Raw genomic sequence first — 25,095 nt, forward strand, 5'->3', positions numbered from 1 at the left:
TTTTTTTTTTTTTTTTGAGATGGAGTCCCACTGTGTTGCCAAGGCTGGAGTGCCATGGTGCCATCTCAGCTCACTGCAACCTCCACCTCCTGGGTTCAAGCGATTCTCCTGCCTCAGCCTCCTGAGTAGCTGGGATGACAGGCACACACTACCACGCCCAGCTAATTTTTGTATATTTTTAGTAGAGACTGGGTTTTATCATGTTGGTCAGGCTGGTCTTGAACTCCTGACCTCGTGATCTTCCCGCCTCAGCCTCCCAAAATGCTGGGATTACAGGCATGAGCCACCACACCCAGCCCAAACCCTGTCTTTACTAAAATACAAAAATTACCCAGGCGTGGTGGCAGGTGCCTGTAGTCCCAGCTACTCAGGAGGCTGAAGAAGGAGAATCGCTTGAACCCAAGAGGTGGAGATTGCAGTGAGCCAAGATCATGCCATTGCACTTCAGCCTGGGAAATAGAGTGAGAGTCCATCTCAAAAAAAAAAAAAAAAGAAAAGAAAAGAAAGATAATTAATGAACAAAAGTTCCATGCATTCCCAATGATGTGTTTTTTGTCCTGGCCCTATAAATCTGTCTGCATCGCAGCCTCTTGTGAGCTCCCATATTACTGTATCCCTCCTCCATCTCACCTCCATGGAACTGGTGGATTTAGCTCCCAAGCTATCTGGTGTTGCTAACAGAGGAGGAGGGCACTTAGAATCTTGAGGACTCTCTTCCCTACAGAGCCGTATGCCTGAGGAGGGGAGACGAAGGGCTGGGAATGATGTACTCAGAGAGGAGATGTTACTTAGAATTGCTGTGTCGGTGACCAGCATGGTGATGCTTGCCTGTAATCCCAGCACTTTGGGAGGTGGCAGCAAGCAGATCACTTGATGCCAGGAGTTCGAGACCAGCCTGGCCAACATGGTGAAACCCTGTCTCTCTACCAAAAAACTAGCCGAGTGTGGTGGTGCACACCTGTGGTGCCAGCTACTCAGGACGCTGAGGCAGGAGAAGGGAGGTGAAAGTTGCAGTGAGCCCACATCATGCCACTGACTATACTCCAGCCTGGGTGACAGAGTGAGAACCTGTCTCAAAAAAAAAAAAAAAAAAAAAGGAATTGCTATATCTGAGAGACGTTGCTTTGTAAACCTGTTGCACAATTTCTCTCTCCAATGACAACAATCAACAGAACTAGTGAGATGATGGATAATAACCAAAGTGAATCGGTTGGGAAGGGGTGATGCATGGTGGAGGAGCTTCCTGTGTGTGTGTAAGAGCCAATCACAGCCCCATGGCACATCTGAGCTCCTTTCTTGTAAAAGCACATCAGTGTCCTTCTCAGGTTATCCCAAATCCTTCCATGGGTAGTCATCAGCATGTGATGTCTACTTGGGATGAAAGCATTCTCAATGAGAGCAAATGTAGCACAAATGCCATTCAGACCACAGTTCAAGTTGTGGCTTCTCATTGAGAACATGTACCATTACTTACCCTCTCTGAGCATCATGCTTCATCTGTGAATTGGAGATAATGATGCCCAGGGAGTAGGGATGTCAGTGCAATGCTGCATGCAAATTGTTTATCAGAGTGCATGACACAGAGTAAACATTAGATGTTCCTCCTCCTCCTTCTTCTTTTTCCTGTTAATTTTTATTATTTTCTTGCTATTGCCATTGTCTTTGTTTATGCACCCTGACATGCATATGTCCCTATCAGTCCCAGATAGATATTTACTGAGTTCCTTTAAATCACAATAATTTCCATCACTTTTACTTGTGTCTCAAGGCCCTCTTCAGCTTGGGAGGACTTCAGTATGACTCAAGTAGGTACAGCTTTTTAAACACATACTGTAGTCATACTCTCAGCTTTTTTTTCCTGTATTACCTCATTTGATCATGGTGAGAATACTGTAAAAGAGTACTTTTTATTTCCACCTCGTGCATTAGATAATTGAGGCCAGAAATGGACAGTAACTCACCCAAGGTCACGCAACTAGCAAATGCTGGAGCTGCCACTTGCACCAAGTGGGTATGACTTCCAAGTTCAAAGCTCTTTCTTCACATATGCACTTGCCTCTAAATATCATGGTCTGTCCTCTAACTGACCCCTTAGGAGCTGGACGTGAGGTAGGTAGGAAGTTGAGCTTAAAGAAGGAGCTGTCAGCACAGGGTGGTCCATGAAAGCCCCTAGGTCTCAGATGGCAAAGAAAGATGTGGTTTCTTTCTAGAATTATTCACTCCTTCACTGAGCCCATATTTAAAGAGCGTTGGTTTTGCTCTAGGTACTCTGTTGAGTGCAGAGTATTTGGTGGGGTGCAAAACCCTCCATGTCTGAGTCCTCAGGGAGCATTCAGCCTGTTGGGAGAGACAGGTACTAATCAAATGCTTATGTTTTCCTTTATAGTTATAGCTGAGATAAATGCAATGACAAGAGAACCTGTCCTAGATTTGCTGCAGAAACCAGTCAGAGGAGGCTTTGCTAGGGAGGCAGTATTCGAGCTGAGAGTTGAATCATGGATGGAAACCACACAGGGGATCTCCTTTCCCTTCAAGCCCTGCTCTTGGAGCCTGGCAAGTTGCAGGGGACAGTGAGGCCTCTCAGTTATTGCTCATGCATCGAAAGGAATGTAACTTTCTGCATTAGATTTCTGCAGAGATTAGCACTCCTTTTATGTCAGCATCATTTTTATGTAAGAAGTCTATTGATTTCTTCATGGATGAAATCCTCTGGCCTTCTTAATAGCACGTGTGTGCCAGGTCAGCTCCAGAAGCTGATGGATTCAGGTAAACTCAGTTCATGTGAACTCAGGAGCATTTGCTGAGAAGCCTCATTCCTCTTGGTCAGAAGAACTCACTGGCCATTTCTACTGTGGTGGGAAGGAGCATTTTCATCTCCCAAACAATTTTGTGCAATGCCTGTAATCAGCCAGCAGTTGCCGTCCATTTCTGCCTGTCTTTTATCATTGAACCTAAAAGAATCTGTCTGCAGGAATTAAAAGTCGTCGTTTTCTCTGATATACTATGCCTTGCACTCAGTACCTCTAAGGAAATGTCACAGACCCCCCGAAACTCCCCCATTTAAGTGGTGGAAACGTGGAATTCTCTAGTTTCACGGTGGGCTTGGTAAAGGAAGATACAGCTACTTTGTGAACTTGGTGCTTCTACCTTCTCTCCTTTTGCTAGACATGAACCCGAAGGCACAACCCCAAAAGTCAAACTAGACAACGTCTCTATTTTTAAAAAAGGAGAGGCAGACTAAACATTACATCAGTGTAAGGACTTCAGAGTCACTCAGAACTGGATTTGCATTCTGGCTTTGCTGTTGACTAGTGGTAAAACCTGCAGCAAGTTCTTTCAGATTCGTAAACGCCCCCCTAGGTCATCCTCAAAAGAGAAATAATAGTGGTTGTGCTTAGAGAGACTTCTGCAAGTAAAGTGCCTAGTACATGGTAAATACTTGGTGTTGGATAATAATCATCATTGCCAGGCAGGAGGCTGAGGCAGGAGAATGGTGTGAACCCGGGAGGCGGAGCTTGCAGTGAGCTGAGATCGCGTATTGCACTCTAGCCTGGGTGACAGAGCGAGACTCATCTTAAAAAGAAAAAAAATCATCATCATTATAGCTATTAATATTGTCCAATACTAAATGGATAAGAAATAAATTATTTCTTATTTATACTAAATTATTTCTTTCTAAGTCTAATTGATCTAAATACATATGTAAATAATAGTCATTATATAATATCATTTAATATATTAAGTCATTATATAATATCATTTAATAATATATAATAGAGAAAATGATATAACAATCTAATACATAATGAGTTTTAATTATAAATTTTTATAAATGATAATATTTATGATTTATATCTTTAGATTATTAATATTTATGTATTTTTATAAATGATAATCATTTATGTTATTTATATATTTCTCTATTTTGATAATTATTTCCATATTTTATACATGATGATTGTTTATATTATTTATGTTTATTTAGATTGTTATTTACATATTTGTATCAGTGATAATTATATTATTTATATGTTTATTTGGATTATTACTTGTATATTTTTATAAATGATAATTTCTTTTATTTATATATTTATTTGGATTTTTATTTACATATTTTTATAAATTATAATCATATATTCATTTAGGTTATTTACATATTATAAATTATACTCATTTATATATTCATTTAGTTTATTATTTACATATTTTTATAAGTGATTTTATATTATTCATATAAGTTTATTTGGATTGTTATTTACATATTTTTATAATCATTTATTCATTTATGTATTTATTTAGGTTATTATTTACATATTTTTATAAATGACAATTTATATTATTTACTTAGTTATTTGGAATGTTATTTACATATTTTTATAAATTATAATCATTTACATTGTATATCTATTTGGATTGTTATTATTTGCACATCCTATAAATGATCATCATCTATGTTATTTCCATATTTATTCATTTGGATTGTGATTATTATTTGCTTATTCCTTATGTAGATCCTTGTGTCCCTGTGTGTGAATCCATGTTCTTGAGCTTGCAAGCCACGTGTTGCATCATCTGTTTTGCTTCCCCTTTGTGGCATGAAAGCAATCTTAGATTACACTTACGTAAATGAATGCACATGACTGCATCCCAGAGAAACTTTTTTAAATAAAAATACTGGCTGTGTGTTGACTTGACTCGTGGATCTTAGTTTGCTGACTGACAGGGTTGCCTGCAGTTGAACATCCTGCTCGTGTGGCTCTGAATAGTTCTTACCCGGATGACTTAGTCACCAAAATGTATGTTGTAAGTAAAAGAAGCCCCTTGGAGCTAGGCTGAGCCAGAGAGGCAGTTTCTTGGGGAAATGCACTGGTGTCACATTTGGTATGCATTGGATGCAGAAATTGCATCCCTGATTTATGCGAAGAGCAGTATATTCGACCAGGTATCAGGAGATGTGGAATAAGAGACGCAAATGCTGTCTGGAACAGCAGGTGCCATTCTTAGAAAAATAGATATGGGGGATGTAGAGGAACACCAAAAGTATTTCCCAACTATCACTCCTAAAACAACTTTGCTCAGTAGCTATCTCCCCGTGCCACTTTTTAAACTCTACAGCACGTTTCAAGTGCCTTGTCTGAGCCCGGCCAGAGGACGCCTCTCTGCTTATACAAGAATACCTTGATGATATTTCCCAGCTGAAAAGACTTACCTCTCTCCTCTCACCCTATACCAGGAAGTTTTAATTTTATGGAGATTGAAATAATCAGGTCTCACGTGTATATTTCCTTTCAAACCATTGCGTTCGCCTGTTTTGAATTCAATGGCCTGTCTTATGTACTCGGTGGAGAAATAATATAAACTTACCTTGAAATTTCCCTGGAGTTCAGCTTCCGTTTTCATACTGGGTCTAGCTAAAGTTTGGAGCCAACTAAAAAGAGCCTCATTGCGTTACACACACCCTGTTATCTCTGGCGGGTTGAAATGCAGTTTCTCTGAGGAGGCTGTGGTACCTCTGCTCTCTCTGGCCTTGAATCTGAGCGTCTAAGGATTTCTTTGGAGTACACACAGTTGCATCCTTTTGACAGACAGTGCAAATTAAAAGATCCGGCGCGGCCCAGGAACCAGGGACCCAAACTTGCCCCTTGGGTTTTCATTTACAGTTAGGCACTGCAGACACAATTATTGCTGACAGGGAAGTGGAGCTGGTGGCAGAGTGCGCCTGACAGGAGGCTCATGCCAGCCCATAATTGGGAGGATTATTTTTAATCAGAACATACCCTACAGCCCAAACATTAGAAATCTCCTGTAAGGCCAAGACAGGAAATTAAACACACCAACAATAAGGCTCAAAGGGAGGTGGTGTGTGGGGTGTAATATTGTTAGTCTCTCGGAGGTCCCTAGAGCTTCAGGGAGAAGTTTGCTTCCCTACAGAGGAAGGCTGGGAGGAACAGAAGCAGACACAGAGACTATACCTGAGCCCTTGTTGAATGGGCAAATGCAGCCAAATTAAATGCAGCAGAAACACTAATTGCATTTAAGTGCAATGTTTAATGCATTTGTTTATTGCAAATGCAATGATGCTTATTGACTTTAGTAGTAGTAGTATTTTGAGACAGAGTCTCGCTGTGTCGCCCAGGCTGGAGTGCAGTGGCACAATCTCAGCTCACTGCAACCTCTGTTCAAGCGATTCTCCTGCCTCAGCCTCCCGAGGAGCTGGGAATGTAGATGCCTGCCACCATGCCCAGCTAATTTTTGTATTTTTAGTAGGGATGGGGTTTCACCATATTGGTCAGACTGGTCTCGAACTCCTGACCTTGTGATCCACCCACCTCGGCCTACGAAAGTGCTGGGATTACAGGCGTGAGCCACCACACCCAGCCGCTTATTGCCTTTAAATAGCATAAGCCACATGTAAACCTTGGAATAGCAGATACGATTGTATTTCATCAGTAAGACAAGAGCCTCATTGGTTCCTTATTTTTAGGAATCTTCAGTGAGCACTTACTATGTGGCAGGTGCCGTGATGGCTTATGACACTAGGCTCTGCTGAAAGTCATCTGGATGATCTTATTGCCTTGGCAAAATTTTGCAAAGCACAGTAAGACTTTGTTTATTAAAAGGACTGTTGTTGAAGAAGTAGGCATAGCTCTTGGCTGTTTGGCTTGAGAAATATTTATTTAGTAGTAGTGCCAGGTAATTTAGCTGTAGTGTCCTCACATCAACCCTCTGAGGTGGGCATTATTATACCCATTCTATGGATTAAAAAACTGAAACTCCAAGCGGTCAAGCAGCTTGCCCAGAGCTAATAAGAGAACTGACTTTGAAACCAAATCTGTGTCCAAAACCTGTAGGATGTCAAACTATTTGTCAAACTGTACTGTCACTCATGAATATGACTGGGCACAGCCTGACACTTCGAGATGCTGCCACTCCAATAGAAAAGACAGATGTAGAGACAGATGTCTACAAATGATGAGTCTATAGAGATACTAACTGGATTCTAAGAGTGGGGAAGACGGCATGATTCACTGTGCTTGGGGAAGTCAGCGAGGACCCTGAAGCTATGAAGAACAGGTGCACATTTACCAGTGGTTTAAAAAAAAAAAAAAAAAAAAAAGGAAACAGAATCCCAGACATAGGAAACAAGTAGTGCACAGGCACAGTAATATCAGAGATGCTAGGACATTTCAATTTAGTTTAGAACTATTGGCTTGGCTGGGCATGGTGGCTCACACTTTTAATCCCAGCACTTTGGGAGGCCAAGGTGGGCAAATCACGAGGTCAGGAGTTCAAGATCAGCCTGGCCGACATGGCGAAACCCTGTCTCTACTAAAAATACAAAAAATTAGCTGAGCATGGTGGCGGGCACCTGTAATCCCAGCTACTCAGGTGGCTGAGGCAGAAGAATCTCTTGAACACAGGAGGCAGAGCTTGCAGTGAGCTGAGATTGTGCCACTGTACTCCAGCCTGGGCGACAGTGCAAGACTCTGTCTCAAAAAAAAAAAAAAAAAAAAGAAAGAAAGAAAGAACTATTGGCTTTTGGGTTTTGTTCTTGTTTGGCTCACTCAACAAATATAAAGGGAGAAAAAGAATCTCTCTTTGGGGAACGCTCATCACAGAGACCAAGCATCTGACGTGGGGATGGGATGGGAAGCAAAAGGAGATGATGTTGGAGAATCTGCTCCTGAAGTCAAAGGATATTCCATGCTGTCCTCACTGTGTGAAATGCCTACACCTGATGGCAGGGAAAGGTAGTGCTTTAACCCATGACTGTCCTTAGAAAAGGAACCACAGGTTTACAGTAACATTACATATTACTTCTGAGGCTGGAGCTCAGGGTGCAGTGATCCTTCAGTGAATCCAGGGATGCGTGAATCTTTTGCACAGCAGACTGAGGCCAATCAGATACTCTGACTGCAGTAGTGGTTACTGCTCAGCAGCTTCCTGTTATGTGGCTGGGAGTCACTGGATTCCCATGGGGAGGGCCTCTATCTCCAATCTAAGGAGGCTTCAGTGCAATTCCTGTCCTGGTTCACTTCTCCCATCCCAGGTGTGATGGGCACTAACCTCTCTACCACCAGGAATCACATATCATAATCCCTGAGTGGTACCAAGCAACCCTGGGCAGCTTGCTGATTTGGCTTCAGGGTCCTTTCAAGGACAGTTAAACGCCAGACACCTGAATGAGGTCAGGGGCTGCTGAGAGGCTTGGAGAGCATGTATGCAATCATAATCCCTGATGTGATCAAGATACAGTTTGCTTCCCTGCCTGCAGGGTGGGTACAAAATCCCAACTTAGGTGAGGCACCACCTTCTGAGATGGTCTTATACATAACTACATTGTTTGCTAGCAACAGAAACCCATTCACACTCAATCAATAAATGGGCATATTTCTTACACGGCACAGGAGCACAGAAGTGAGTTTCAGCACTAAAAGTCAGGAGGCGTGCTAGGTCCTAGAAGGAACCAGCATTTCTGAACCGCTGTGTGATCAGAAAACAAGGCGGCAGCCCTTACCCTCCCACCCCAAAACCCTCATCCATGGCTCTTCCACTCTCTTCTTCTTCTCTCTCTCTCATTGCTACTTCTGCTGTTTTCTGCACATGTGGCAGAGAAGAGTGACCCCACAGTTACTGACGACACTTAAGTGTGCCTTGCAAATTCCTAGGAGAAAATTGAACCTAGATAGGGTGAGGTTTCGTCTCTTCTCAACATAGCACTTACTAATGGAGCCAGGATCATGCGCTGCAGACCCAGTTTCTGACACTATGCTAGACAGAGATGGGGAGGGAATGACTTTTGGGGAGGCTGAGTGTGTCTAAAATTAAATTTCTGACACTATGCTAGACAGAGATGGGGGGGGAGGGAATGACTTTTGGGGAGGCTGAGTGTGTCTAAAATGAGCCATAGGATGACTAAGCCGATAGTTCCTTCCTTCCTTCCTTCCTTCCTTCCTTCCTTCCTTCCTTCCTTCCTTCTTTCCCCCTCCCTCCCTCCCTCCCTCCCTGTTTCCTTACCTTCCATCTTTTCTTCCTTGGGTAAATATTTATTGAATGTCTGCCATATCCATAGCATTGTGATCAGAGTTAAAATAGTGAGCAAAACCCACACAGCTTCTGCCCTCATGGAGCTAACTAACATGCTGGTGAGACAGGAAAACTTTCATCAAATAATTTTTTTAATAATTTTTAATTGGATGCAAAATGAGAGCCGGGATATGGGCTATGAAGAAAGGATGATGGCTCTTAAAGCCATGTGGTCAGAGGGTTCCATCAGGAAGTAGCAATGCACTGGAGTTAATTAGGTGCTAAGAGCATCCCCAGTCAAAGGCATAGCATGCAAGGCATCCCTGTGGCAGGTGAGGAGTAAAGTGTGGTCCAGAATGAGAAAGTCCATGGTGCTGGTACCCGGGAATGGGGGGAAGTGTGATCTCTTCACTAATAAATAAATAAGGCTGGAGCTCTGTCCAGGAGCAAATCATTAAGGATGTCAGAGGTAAGATAGGTTTGGAATGAAATGGGAAGCCAGCAACGTAGGATTTAAACAATCAAGCAACACAGTCACATTTACATTTTGTAAGGGTCACACTCCTTGCCCTGGATGGGGGCAAGGGGTGCAAGCCTGGAGGCAGGAGGAGATGGCATTGCAGTCATCGCCTGGGGAAGTCTATGAAGCAGTTCATGGTAGAATCTATGGAAACAGAAACGTTGCAGTAGCCAGCCCTGTTTAGAGAGTCAGAGTTAGAAACTTAAACTACATTCTGGCTGTCCAAGGGTCATCAACACCAGTGTTTTGGAAGTAATCGGTTTGCTATTTTGTGCATCCATTTGGATGGAGTGCAGAGGTGAAGGTAGCTAATGCATGAACTGAGCATTCACCTTCATTCTGCCTGACTTTGTTCCAATGTCCTCTGAGTTTCCTTCACTTGCAGCTCTTTAGCTCCCGTGCAGTCTTGGTACAATGAAAATTCTGCCCAATTCCACTGGGACCTGAGATTCTCCCTGGTCACAAATTGCTCTTAACGTAGTTTGCAAGAGTAATTGCAAACTCAGAACAATCTTAGTTAAAAAAAAATAACACTAAATCACTCCTATGGAACTCTAGAGAGCATATTAGGGTTTTCTTGCTGTCTGGTGCCATTGTTAATGATCATTTATGTTCTCACTTTATAACGATGGTTCTCATCCTCTGTTTTTATAAAATAATCCCCCTAAAGGACTTTACAGATTCTTATTAGTGGAAAGGAGGGGCTACAAAATTCATTTCAACTGCAGGTTGGATTAAGACTAGATGTAAAGGTGTGGGTTTGGACTCACATGGACATGAAATTAAATGTTATTACCTGGGTACCAAGTACGGTAGCACCAAAGAAGGCCCTGTTGCTCAGAGAAACCTCTTTCTAGAATGAAGGTCAATGTCCTTTCTTGGTGCTGTAACCCTCTGGGGCAAGGAGGAATCACTTCTTAGGCTACCCAATGTAGTGAGCAGTACATAAGGGGCCTTTTCCCAGACTACAAAGTTACAGTGTTGAATTAAACATTGCCCTTGCCTTCCAGAAATTCACAGTCTGGGTAGGCCACGTCCACAAAAAGTTAGAAAGGATATATAATTCTGCTTCTGATAGAAGAACATGCGAATGGCCATAGGGACCTCCCCTAAAATTCAGGCCCACTGGAAGGGTCAATGAAAGCTACAGAGAGCACGCTTGGGTAGACGTTCAAGTCTCAAGACTCCAGACCTTCCATGAGTTCAAATAGGGACAGGTGAAGGGCTGTTTAGGATGAGAGAAGGTTGTAATCAAAGGGCTAAAGGGATACTAGAGCATTGTGTCTTAAGTATTTGATTTAGCTGGATCTTAGAATGTAAGGATGTGTTCGGAGATGGAGGAAGTGACAGGAAAGGGGGGTAGGAGCTGAAAAGGTTGAACCTGACCATGGTAGCTATCATTTTTAATAAATGAGAGGATGCATGCAAATTTTGATATGAAGTTTGGGATGTACTAGGGATTCAGTGAAACTACAACTACTATAATTATTAGGACTCAGATAATCCTGCAGTGGAGGCATACTGTGAATTTACAGAAGAGAACCATGTATTTTGACTATTTATATTTTAACTGTTCTAACTATTCTTCCCAAATCGTGTTCTTCCACTTCTCACCTTTATGATGTCAGCTCCGTTGCCACTTCCTTGATGGAGCCTTCCCCAATGTCCCCGACGAAGATCTGTCTATCTTCCTCACTGGACTGTAGGCACCAGGGGGACAGTTCCTGACATTTAGAAGGCTTAATATACAATAAACTTTTAAAAGCACTGACTTTGTGCCAAGCACAATGCTAAGTGTTTTACAAATATTAACTTTTAATATTCACCTGAATTCCTTGAGGCAGGTACTGTTTATTCCCATTTTAATGATGAAGAAACTCAGACAAAGAAAGGTTGAGTGACTTGGCCATGGTCACAAAGTTAGAAGGTAGTGAAGCCAAGGATAATTGGAAAGATAGATGGATGGGTAGGTGGGTGGATGGATGGGTAGATTGATGGGGGACAGATGGATAGATAGATGGGTGGGTGGGTGGATGGATGGATGAATGGGTGGGTGGATGGATGGATGGATGGATGGATAGATAGATAGGTCTATGGGTGGATAGGTGGGTGGATGGGTGGGTAGATGGATGGATGGGTGAATGGGCAGATGGGTGGATTGGTAGAGGGGTGGGTGGATGGGTAGGTAGATAGGTGGATGGATGGATGGATCAATGGGTGGGTGGGTACATGGATGGATGGATGGATGGATGGATGGATGGATAGATAGATAGATGGATGGATGAATGAGTGCATCATTGCTGTTTGTTGACACTAGCCCATGAGATTGGTCATTTTTATTAGTTGAAAGAAATTGAAGATATCAAAATGCAAAGCAAAAGGCTATTGAAGGGTGAATACTATCACCACCATTTCAACCACTTAATAGCTCTATCTATTCTTGGGTCTCTCTGCAGGTCACCCCTCTCTCCAATATTTTGAAGTCACTTGATGTTCTTAGGTGTTGTAATTTATCAACACGAGGGAACTCACCAGATGTGAAGGCTACACACACATATATATCCACATACATACACATATGTCATCTTCATTTATATGTATATCTGTATATCTATATATCTAGATATACCTATCACATTAGGAAAGGGGGTATATTGTCTAAACATATCTGCAAATAATGTTTAAAATTTGCCTCTAAATCTTGTGAACTTTGTTGAGTCTTGGTGTAAATTGTATTGCTACTTTATAAGGGTAATTCAGTTAGCAATGGATCAGGATTCCAGAACCCTACAAAGTAGTCCCATCTCTGCTACTTAAGTTTCTCCCCAGAGAGGAAACAAGTCAGTATCCCAACCCCTTTGGGTATAGGATGCCATACACATCTTTCAGATCTACCAGAAATCTTGATTTTTCTGGTAGGAGATGACCTCTCTTTCAACTCACTGAACTATAGGAGATTATAATAGCCATTTGCAGTTCAGGTGATATTTGGTTTATTTAAATATCAATGAACATGAATCTTACTCCCTCTGATTGGGTGATGATAGCCATATTTATGAAATTTATTACTGCTGGGATACCTTGTATCATAATTCTACTCATTGCAAAATTAAATCATTTCCGTATTTGAACTTTAAGTATCATCTGAATGCGCATTATAGAATCCTGCAGTTCTACAGTTGAAAGGAAGTTTAGAATTTATTTCATCCAAGCTAATTCCCAGGGGGAAAATCCACAATGATATATCTGAAATGTCAACCTCCAGTCTTCCCTTGAACACCTCCTGTGACAAGAACTCGTGGTGTAAGAGAAGAATACAGTAGAGTACTTCCAAGCTTGGTGTTGACTTGCCCGAGTTCAAATTCAGGCTTCACGATGTACATGCATGTCTTGTGAACTGTGGGAGCTGTCTGGGCCTCAGTTTCCTCTTCTGAAATAGAGAAGATAATAACACCTTCTTTACTGGGATCTGAGAGGATGTAATGAAAATTTATCGAAGAACTGAATCATTTTCATCATCATCATCATCATCATTGCTGTTAAATTCACAATATAGGCAGAACCTATTTTGAAGTTTGGTCCATATTACTATGACAAAAAAAGTGCGGACAAAATTCAAGAATACATTTCTCGATACTAAAGTCATTCTCCCTCTTCTTCTTTAGGAAACTGGTCAAAGAACTCATGCAAGTGGAACTTACAGCTTCCTTGATCGGACTCAGCATTCAGTAAGTGCAACCCATTTTGAACATTCATTCCATAAATACATCCATGTCTTTGATCCTGTTCTCTCTGAAAAGCTCTTTTCTGCAGGTTTGAAGTTATTACAAAAACTTTGCTGCCTGCCTATGTCTTTCTCTTCTGCCCTATTGTATCAGAGATGAGAAGAGGACTTGCAAGGTAGAACCACCCTCCTTTAGCCCTCCCTCCCCAATGAACCTGGGAAATGTGTGAGGTTGTCAATGGGTTAACTGCGCCTTTATTAGCTGGGGATTAAAATAAAATGTGTTTTTGGTTTCTTTTTCCCCCCTAAGGTTTTCTCATCAGGAGACATTCTGTCCCCCTTCTGAGTCACATGACCCTGCAAAGTAGAAAGAAATGCCAGCAAACACAGATCAGTTACTGAGAGCATGTATTTCTTGAGGCATTTAAGAACAATTCATTTGCTCTTTTTGAGCTGGAATACGTGACTGTGATGTAAAAATTACAGCAAAAAAAAAAGAAATTTTGTACTTTAAGATGCTGGAGTACATTTTATAAATTTCATTTGTTTTCAGCAAGTAAGCATTTTTCCACTTTCTGCCTTTCTCATTGCATGCAAGGACTTTATTTTTGGTGAAGCTAGCAGTATTTTGTCCAATTTTCTCAGCTCTCTTTTTTTATATACATATATACTCTAGCATTTAGGGTAGCACCTTCACAAAGTCTCTGATATTGGCCCTCCTCTGCAATAGTTTTATTGGTAAACACCTTGTTTTAGAAAGAAATCTGTAATAATTTAATTATAAATATCAAAATTTTAAAAGGCTAGCTGAAAGAAATATTTATTTTTCAAGATGTAGCTTCCTTCATAGGAATGCAGAATTTCTTAGCAGGTTCTACTTCTGAAAGTGCTGGAGTATAATTTGATACATCAAATATCAGCCCATGTCGTAAAGGAGCAGGTAGAACTGGAGGCCATGGGACTCCAGGCCTGGAAGAGGATGATCAAAGGGAATTCTTTTGCCCTCAGTGGGATTTCAGGACTCTTTCTATTGTCCTGGAATTTGCATATTCAAATTCAGAGAAGAAGGAGGCAGAGATAGAAAGAACTAAAAAGATGGTGTATTAGCTGTTAGCTACATCAGAATGACTTAGTGTAACCCTGATCAGCTAACACTTGTATCACACAGGAGATTAGACTCGCAGCTTTTGTTCCTAATAATAAAGGAAATTCCATCTCTAATTCCCTACATGCCACATCTATCTTTTCATGCCTTTGAAGTTCAGGCTTCAGCATTTCTTGAAAACTGGGAGGTTTTGTAAGTAAAAAGGAGGGGGCTGTTTGGCATGAAGTCTGTTCAAATCTATTTAGTGTAAAGTGAAATTTGCTTGTTACTTGATCTTTTTCTGTTTCAAGCAGCATCTTTCTCCTGGATGCCTTTGTTGGTGCTGGGGCAGGGAGGGGAGGGATGGAGGACAAAAGGTTTCAAGGATGGGTTTTCAGATCATACATGACCTTCTCATTCCTCTGTCTTCTGAACATGATTCAAATTGCTGCTTCTCTGAAAGAAATTCCTGTTCCAACCCTGCATTGGGATTGAAACTTCTAACCTAAGGGAGGCTGTGGTCCCTAAGATAATTAGTACAGGGATGTAAGGGAGCTCATGTTAATTTGTCTATGGATATGGTATTTCCATATCTGCAACTGCCATCTAAAGAGCAACATTAAAAAAGGTATTAATTTACTGTTCTAAACCAGTGAGCAGATATAATTTTTTTTAAATCATTTTAGAAAGGAAGCAATGGCAAGATGCCTCATTGGGGAGGTTTATGGGTACTGATCCCTCTTAGTGTATCTAGTAGGTTTCCATCCTGTCCTTGGGATTGCAGCTTCTCTGATACAGCGAACCTCAATCCCCTTCTGAGACCAAGCAGTCACTTCCCCTGGAACAAACATTGAGTTATGGGACATCGCCTGGTTAGCAGGAAGCCAGATGATTTGACATCTAAGCTGGCCACATGCCTGGGTTTTGTGTGCTCTTCACCCATAACATGTTGGATACATGCTGGTTGAGAAATTGCTTCAGTCTCTTACAGGATTTTAGCAGGAGTGATGACTTAGTAGTTGGAATTTGTACATGGCTGACACTGGGCCTGGGCTGATGTTGTGAAGAATGCCATATATTAGTCTGAATCCAGGTTTTGATGTGTCCATTGGCTTCTGAAAATTAATTTTCATTTCCTGCTTCCAAAATTTGGTTATTCTTGTTTAATTTTTTCCAGAATGTTTCCTTTGCATTGGGACTCTTTGGATTGCTGTTTGTTCAATAGTATATCACCTCTGATGATATCCACAGCATTTACTGTAGCGCTGGTAGACCATAAGTACTTGTTGGATACAATGACGGTCAAACAGGTACAAGAATGGGAAGCTGAATAGGTAGATGAATGCATCTTAACTCCTAATGGGTATTGTGTAAATGGGATAAAGATAGCATTGACATTAGACAAGAGACCAGTATGGGTGTTTCTGATGGTTGGTTTCTATTCCCCAATACTCTTCTTCGAAGCTTTCGCTTCTACTTTGAAAGGTCTAGAATAACAGATGGGCCAATGCACATGATGTTAGAGAGTGAGCTCCCAGGAACCAGCATCTGTTTTCTAGCTCTCCACATCTTTTTGTTGTTATCTGTGTGCTAAGAGGAAAGCCACAGAAAGCTCATAGTAGTAGGGTCAGTGTTGGAACTTAAGCCTCAGCATGATTTTCTACAACTTGAAAATTTAACTTCCAAGAGAAGGTTTCCTTGATCTCTATTTTCCTATCAGGCTAAAAATCCCATGACATGCTGATCACTTTATAATTAATTAATTGTGCAAACCTTATTTTTATGTTTGTCTTTTTCTTTGGTCTAGTGCTATCCAATACACCATTTCATGATTATAGGAATATTTTTTTTTGCCAAGTCTTAATGAGGTATTATTGACAAATAAGAATTGCATCAATTTCAAAAGCATACTCATAATATAATGGGCTTTGGTGACTGAGAGGGGGAAGGTTGGGAGGAGGGTGAGGGTACAGAGAAGAAGAAGGTGGAGATAGAAAGAACTACAAAGATGGTGTATTAGCTGTTAGTTATATCAGAATGACTTAGCGTAACCCTGATCAGCTAATGCTTGTATGACACAGGAGATTAGACTCGCAGCTTTTGTTCCTAATAATAAAGGAAATTCCATCTCTAATTCCCTACATGCCACATCTATCTTTTCCTGTCCTTGAAGCTCAGGCTTCAGCATTTCCTGAAAACTGGGAGGTTTTGTAAGTATTGGGTAGAGAGGACACTGCTTGGGTGATGAGTTGTTTGGGTGATGGGTGAGCCAAAACCTCAAAAATCACCACTAAAGAACTTATCCATGTAACCAAAAACTACCTGTACCCCTAAAAGTATTGAAATAAAAATAAAATTTAATTTTTAAAATTGCATAGATTTAAGGTATATATGAGACATGTTAATATACATATACCTTGTGAAATGATTATCACAATCAAGCTACTTAACATACTTATCACCTTACATAGTTAACCCTGCTGAGAGAATAGATAAGGAATATTCTTTATCTGTGCTGTTCAGTATGGTAACCACCAGCCAGATGGAGCAATTGAACACTTGAAATGTGACTATTACACCTGAAAACTAAGTGTTCTTTAAAAAAAATGTTATTTAAAAAATTTTGTTACTTTATTATTATATTATTTATGAGACAGGATCTCACTGTGTTGCCCAGGCTGGAGTGCAGTGGCACGATCTCAGCTCACTACAACCTTCACCTGCTGGGTTCAAGTGATTATCCTGCCTCAGCCTCCCAAGTAGCTGGGATTACAGGCACCCACCACCATGCCCAGCTAATTTTTGTGTTTTTAGTAGAAATGGGGTTTTGCTACGTTGGCCAGGCTAGTCTCAAACTCCTGACCTCAGGTGATCCTCCTACCTCAGCTTTCCAAAGTGCTGGGATTACAGGCGTGAGCCATCGTGTTATTTAAAGTAACATAAATGTGTTACTTTATTTTTAATTGACAAACAATAATTGCACATATTCATGGCGTACATAGTGATGTTTCTATACATATACTGTATAGTAGTCAGGTCAGGGTAGTTAGCCTATCTATCTATCATCTCATTTCTTTGTGTCCGGAGAGTTCATTAATTTAAATTTAAGAACATGTGGCTCATAACCTGATACTGTATTGTTGTATAGGATGGCTTTAGACTAGCAGCCTTATAAATACAGGGGCTAGGTCAGAAGTGTACGTCCTTGTACCTAGGCTGATACGTGGCTGTTATAGATCAATTAGGACTCTGATTGATAAATTGCTTCTGTCTCAAGCCCCAAAGTGTCCTCTATTCCCTGCCGTTCCATATGTTCTGCTTCCTTGCATTTACCCTTGATCCAGAACTAAAGGTTTAATGGTCCCCTGGGACTCTGCTCAATGCCACAGCATTCATCTGTTCTAACTGGTTGGTGCCTAATGCATGCTGATTATTCAAGTAGTATATCACCTCTGATTATTTCCATGGCATCTACTGTAGTGCTGGCCCATAGTTGACCGTCAGTACTTGTTGGATATAATAATGGTCAGGCAGATAGAGGGATGGAAGGATGAAGAGAAAGATAAATGCATGTCACCTTTTGATGGGTTATTGTGTAAGTGACAGAAATATAACATCAACATTAGATGAAAGACTGGTATGGGTCTTTCTGATGGCTGGTTTTTATTTCCTCAGTATTTGTCTTCAAAGCTTTCACTTCTACATTGGTAGGTCTAGAATAATAGACTCCATATCTGTCACTGAATTCTAATGCCATATGCGGCACAGATTGCTATACATCTTCACTTATTTCTTTCTGTCACTTAAGGCTCCCAATGCATAACACTTGAAATCAGTCCGCGTCTCACTCATTCACCCATGGGCACCACTCTCTTCCCAGGAACCTCAGTCCCAAGCTTTAGTTACTAACATTGTCTTGTTTTTCATCTACCACCAGATGATAAGTGAGTGTTTTATCTGTATCTTCTAGGAGCCTTCTTTTCATTCCCTCTGTTGGTATATTGCTCCAGGGACTTCTTACTTACATATCTGGGAATTCTTTTTAGGTAGTCTTCATACCTAAAGCCGCCTTCCCCTGGATCCCAGCCAACAGATTGCAGGACTAATATTCTTGAAACATGAGTATCGTCTAGTTGGTTGTTCAATAAGGTCGTCCTTACCTAACATTTTATCTTCTCTCCATGAATCCCTCAATACATTTTATTCCAACTGGGCAAGTTGATCTCTAGATATCTGAACATGTTTATTTCCCAGCTCCAAGCACTTGCTACGCTTGGTCTTACCAGCTAGGATAGCCTTTCCTGTCTTTCAGTGTACACTTCTGTATAGATCTCTGTTAAGCCCTCCTGATAATGAATTTTTCTCTGTTTATTTCAGCTACTTGATTGCCCCTTGTAGGATAAAGAAAATCCTAAGCCAATTTTCAAGGTAGAAAGTTGACCTTATGATTATATTTTAGAATCTGGGTTTCAGTGGAGCAGGCAAGAGTGGAACAGAGTAAGGAGGTATCGAAAGAGAAACAGCAATGATTGCCTTCCAGGGAGATGCAGTTCTCTCACATGCAAAATTCAGCAGATGGGTTGGAAATGGAAGAGGTTAAAAGGCGCCAGTTGGAATACGAGAGGGAGAGAGAATGAGAACAGGCATGACCTAGGGCATTACCTTAATTCAAGGCCAGGCACAGGGTAAGTTTCATGCCAGCTGCATTTACAGTCTGTGGTCTAGAAGGACAAAGTCATCTAGAGAATGCTCATTGACCATCCCATTTTGCTTTGACACTTCTCTAGCCACCAACCACCCCCACACGCTCTTGTTTACACTTCCCCTATGAATATCTCTTACCTCTCCTTAGCTGCTGCATAGCAGAGCTCTTTTCCCAGCTTCCCTCTGCATATAAGGGGCAGGAACTCTGAAGATCTTTTTGATCGAATGAGTAGATGAGCATGGGAGGAAAGAGAGAGTCAAAGAGGAGGCAGAGAGAAAGACAGAGAGAGGGAGGGAAGGCAGAGAGATAAAAGAAGAAATAACAATTCCTTCTGCTTCTTTATTGTCAGGACAGAGGAGGATAATAAAGAATGGAAGTTACAAGGAAGGTGTGTAAGGTAGTAGGATAGGTAAGGAAGAGGGGAAGCCCAGGCAGCACCCCACTGTCAGCCTTGTTCTTCTCCATCATCTTACCCAGTTAAAATCTGCCATGGTGCTCATGACACTCTCTGATGACCACTTTTACTGGGTGTGCACAGTCTGCCTTCCCCACTGTACTGGAGGAGTTCTGAGGGCCTGGGGTGTGTCAGTCTTGCTTGCTTCTCTATCCTTAGCACCTGTAAAAGTGACAAGCAGGTACATATTTTGAATGAGTTGTTCATTGAGTTGTATGAATTAGTGCTGTGAATGTTGATCCCACTCTTTGTACTTGTAAATTATTCTTCTGTCATCCATGACTGCTGGCGGCAACCCCCCCACACCCCTAATCTAGATCAGTCTTTAAAAGATGAAGGGAGCAATGCTTGTGAATTGACCACACAACTGTCTTTTGAAAACATTGTTTATTAATTTTTTAAATGTGCATAAATTTAGAGGTTGCAAGTACAGTTTCCATACATGGATGTGTTGCATAGTAGTGAAGTCTGGGCTTTTTTTTTTTTTTTTTTTTTTTTTTGAGACAGCGTCTCACTGTTTCACCCAGGCAGGAGTACAATGGTGTGATATCAGCTCACTGCATCCTCTGTCTCCAAGGTTGAAGCTATTCTTGTGCCTCAGCTCCTCAAGTAGCTGGGATTATAGGCATGTGCCATCATGCTCAGCTAGTTTTTGTATTTTTAGTAGAGAAAGGGTTTTGCCATGTTGGCCAGCCTGGTCTCAAACTCCTGACCTCAACTGATCTGCCCACCTCAGCCTCCCAAAGTGTTGGGATTACAGGCATGAGCCACCACACTCAGCCAACTCTGAGCTTTGAGCATAACCATCACCTTAATAGTATACATTGTATTCATTAAGTAATTTCTCATCCCTCACCTTCCTCCCACCCTCCCACCCTTCTGAGTCTCCATAGTTCATGCTCTGTGTTCACAGGTACACTTCATTTAGCTCCCACTTACAAGAACCGCATAACTCTTGACAACACGTTTGACCGATCTGGCTTCCGTTTCCTCGTTGCAATATTGATAATGAGGAATTGAACTAGAATGGAGTGTCGACTTGTTCTCACATTACTATAAAAAGATAGCTGAGACTGGGTAATTTATAAAGAAAAGAGATTTAATTGGCTCACAGAGCCACAGGCTGTACAGGAAGTATGATGCTGGCATCTGCTCAGCTTCTGGGACGGCCTCAGGAAACTTACAATTATGGCAGAAGGCAAAGGGGGAGCAGGCATGTCTTACATGGCCAAAGCAGGAGCAAGAGAGGGAGAGGAGGCACCACACACTTTAAACAACCAGATGTTGTTACAACTCACTCATTACTGCAAGGACAATGCCAAGGGGATGGTACTAAATGATTCATGAGAAACTGCCCCCATGATTTAATCACCTACTACCTGGCCCATTTCTAACATTGGGGATTACAATTCAACATGAGATTTGGGTGAGGACACATGCTCCATATCAAATGGTCTTTAACTAGGGCCCCATCTAACTTGGAATTTAGAAAACAAACAAGAGATATAGAAACTAGGCCACAGAAGAGAAGGTTAGAGGGAAGTATCATTATCTCAGCAAGACAGAGATGGATGAGTTATGACTAGAAGCAGTCAGTCCCTCCCTGGCCTACCTGTGTACAGAAATTAGCCCATTTTCTCTTGACAGGAGAGTGTACTATGTAGCTAAATTAGGTTTGCAACTAAATCAGTACAGACATTTTGCTTTCTCTTTGCTATAATGAGAAATTAATATTAATATAATTTGATCCACATTCATGGGTTGTAGTAAAGAATTACAGGAAAGGTACCCAGGCATGGTGGCTCATGCTTATAAGCCCAGAAGTTTGGGAGGCTGAGGTGGGAGGATCACTCGAGACTAGGAGTTTAAGACCAGCCTGGGCAACATAGTGACACCCTATCTCTACAAAAAATGTTTAAAAAATTATCCAGCCATGGTGGTGTGCACCTATGGTCCTAGCTGCTTCAGCAGCTGAGGCAGGAGGATCACATGAGACCAAGAACCCAAGGCTGCAGTGAGCTGATTGTGCCACTGCACACCAGCCTGGAGACAGCAAAGCCCTGTCTGAAAAATAATAAGTAAACTAAGAATTATAGATAATGAAAGCAAATTTCACCTGCATTCACCTTCTATTGGCTTTAACACCTATGAGGTGAAATCTTTGTATTTATCGTTATCATTCACCAGTTACCAACTGAAGAAAAACAGTAATGATATTTCTGCTGAATCTCTTCATTTAAACTAAAGAGTAGCTCTGCTTGCTGTCTCAGCTCAACCTGAGGATGTAGGGTTGTTTTCTGAAGACATTAGTGAATCTGGAATCACCTGATTCCTACTGGTGGTTCCTGTAGAAGACTATGGAAGTCACAAAGGATGAACCAAAATTTTGGTAAAATAGGCTGGTTAATACGATATGGAAACAGGAATTTGGTTTTTCCAAATTCAGGAGGCTAGAAATTTCTTCCAACTTTTGAGAAGCTCCGAAGCAAAAAAACACAAACTTTGTCCATGTACGGATAGGCAGAATGGTTTTATTTTCCTAAAATACATGCCTAGTTTCTTTTGAATTCAGGTGGTTATTTGCAGATCCTTGCTTCAGAAAATACCAACCCAACTCCATGCCTGGCTTACAGTTGGTGCTCAGTAAACAGTAACAATGATTGCTGTTGTTGCTGTTTAAAATGATTATGTGCTGAAAAGGGGTGTCCTCTCCCACTGACTGACTTGTGTGCATGAGTGTGTGTATGTGTACATGCATATGCATTGGCAGAAAATCGGTTAACTCTTATTGGACCTCAGTCCCTCTGTTTAAGGAGAATAAATTGTCTTGCAAAACTGCATGGTGGTACATTCCAGCTCAAGTTGCTAAGACATTGATATGGAAGTCAACATTCTTATCTTGGTAATGCCGTCATTCCTTCCTTCCTTCCTTCCTTCATTCTTAAATAACTATGGAAAAATTTTGATTTTGGATTCTTGCTAGGTACCGAGGATATCATAGTGAACAAACAGATATGGTGCTGTACACTCATGATAACATTGGAAGATAAAACTTTACAGTAAATAAAATAATCCATGTGAGATTAACTATCACTGACTAGCCAATACCAGGGAGGGCTCAGGAATGTAAGGATGTGATTAGTTTGACTTCAGATGTGAGAGAGGACCAAGGAGTATCCTAGATATAAGTACTTTCTTCTCTTTCTTTGTCCCAGCCCAGGTTTTCTCCTGTCTAATCTAGCTGGCTTTCTTCATCCTTCTCAGAGGACATTGCCCTCTCAGGGTTGTTTCCTCTCCCAGCAATGACCATTTACGCTTCACAGGGACAGACTCTCTCACCAAGTCCATAAACCTGCACTCTGTGCAGAATCAATGCCCATTTACAGCTGCTAATGCATTAATAACAGAAATGTCCGTGGCCATGACCTACCTGAGTCATTACACACTAATCATAGGAGGCAATTTCAAGCAGATTGACTAGTGATCGGTGTCCTCCCTGACGTCCAGGCAGGAGGACACACGACTGCCTTCATAACCCCGGAGCAGATGGCCTGAGAGCATAATCACACGCTACAGCCGGTGCAGGTCTGGCTCCAGGAAGGGGAATCTCCATGTCTTGCATGCAAAGCTGGGCTTTCTCGCCTGGAGGCTGTGCTCCAAATGCTCGTCTTTCATTTTGGAACAGAATCCACATCTCAGTGACCTTCTTTGTGCTCGTTTTAAACTTATCACACAGACAACTCTCTGAAGACATGGAGGAAATGAGATTCACCTGCACCTGAATGGTTCTAACATGCAACACTGTCCACAAGCCACTGTCATTCCTTCTCCACTTTCCTCCGCAATCCCAGTCCAGATATATTGTCCAAAGCTGTGGTCATCATGGGTTTGTGATTGTGTTATTATTTCTTCCCTGAAACTGCTTAAGCATTGTTTTTTATTCATGTTGCTCTCACATTTCCTGCGATCATCATTATAATGGCCACACAATATAACATCAGGATGATGTTTTTCCCCTTTATCTTAGAATATCTAGTAGGTTTCTGCTTTTCTCACTAATACCAGAATCACTAGAGTTAATTACTTAGCACCTATAGAGTTTTCATCTTTTGGATAAGTGCCTGAGAAGTATTAGTCAAAGGATAGAAGCATCTTTATGACTTTGGATATATTTTTCTAACTCATTTTTTAATGGATTTGCTCATTTACAGCCAGTTCATTGTATTTTGGGCTTTCTGCTCCTAGCTGCCTATTGTTTATTTGCCCATAATGAGGACTTAGATTATATTTAAGAGGAATTAGGCAATGACTTTGCAATTAGGAGTCAAATAGAATCTATACCTTCAGGAAACAGAATAGAGAGGGAATCTTGGTTAGAAAATAACTCACTGCTCTATGACATGATATTGTCCAAGAAAAGAAAAAGGAGTTTCAGAATACATAGATTCTGGTGCAAGTCATGATTTCTGATATAGATTCAAGCCAGGAGCCTCTCTTCTTGACCAATCTGAGATGAATGCCGTGTTATTTCTTGACAAGGGTTAGGAAATGAGGGGTCTAATGGCTCTCCAATCCGGTGGATTACTGTTCTATCCATAAATTCATGTAAAAGAACTTTGTTGCATGCACCGTGGTCCCAGTCTAGTTTTATAGGACATACACTCGGACGACAGCTTCTGAAAATTGTCTGGGTGGAAATGTATAAAGGTTGTGCATTGTCAATTTGCAATTGCAAAAATCTGGAACCAGCCCTAAGCCCATCAATCAGTGAGTGGACAAAGAAACTGTGACACAAACACACACAATGGAATACTACTCAGCCATAAAAAGAAATGAATTAATGGCTTTTTCAGCAACCTGAATGGAATTGGAGACTATTATCCTGAGTTTAGTAACCCAGGAATGGAAAACAAAATATCATATGTTCTGACTCATAAGTGGGAGCTAAGCTATGAAGATGCAAAGGCATAAGAATGATGCAAGGGACTTTGGGCACTGGAGGGGAAAGGGTGGGAGGGGGATGAGGGATAAAAGACTGCAAATTGGGTTCAGTGTATACTCCTCGGGTGATGGGTGCACCAAAATCTCACAGATCACCACTAAAGAACTTATTCATATAACCAAATGCCACCTGTTCCCCCAAAAAACCTATGGAAATAATTTTTTTTTAATGTTGTGCATTGCGAGGCCGAATAAGCTAGGATTATTTTTGGGTGTTTATGCTCAGTAGACCCAATGGGTCACATCTAGTAGTTCATTAAGATTCAAATAAATGAAGCAGCAGTCCCAGTAGAAAATGCACAGCCTTGGAGACAACCAAATGAGGATTCAAATCTTGGCTCTCTATTCACTATGTATGCAAAGTAGGAAAGTTACTTAATCCTTCTCAGCTCCAGTTTCATCTTCTCTCATGAGGATGACAATAGGAACCCATAGGTCTCTTGTGAAGATTAAATAAAAATTCCTTTTTGGGAGGAGGAGATGCCTGTTAGGGATAAACCTTTTAGTACAGAGAATGGGACCCAGGGAGTATAGCTTGGGCAGTGATCATTTCAGCAAAAGGGAGTTGTGATTACTGCTC

At 41.2% G+C, this 25,095-nt stretch overlaps 1 protein-coding gene across 24 annotated transcripts in view; it reads left to right on the forward strand.

Moving 5' to 3' along the window:
• Positions 1–25,095, forward strand: part of RBFOX1 (RNA binding fox-1 homolog 1) — a 2,494,239-nt gene that overhangs the window by 1,074,980 nt on the left and 1,394,164 nt on the right. For all 24 annotated transcript variants that reach the window (XM_063655277.1, XM_063655281.1, XM_063655270.1 and 21 more), the window contains one exon: positions 13,213–13,275. In XM_063655277.1, the coding sequence (XP_063511347.1) occupies positions 13,213–13,275 (63 nt within the window). The remainder of the gene's footprint in view (positions 1–13,212; positions 13,276–25,095) is intronic.

Source organism: Pongo pygmaeus, chromosome 18, assembly GCF_028885625.2.
Source record: "Pongo pygmaeus isolate AG05252 chromosome 18, NHGRI_mPonPyg2-v2.0_pri, whole genome shotgun sequence".
Taxonomy (NCBI): domain Eukaryota; kingdom Metazoa; phylum Chordata; class Mammalia; order Primates; family Hominidae; genus Pongo; species Pongo pygmaeus.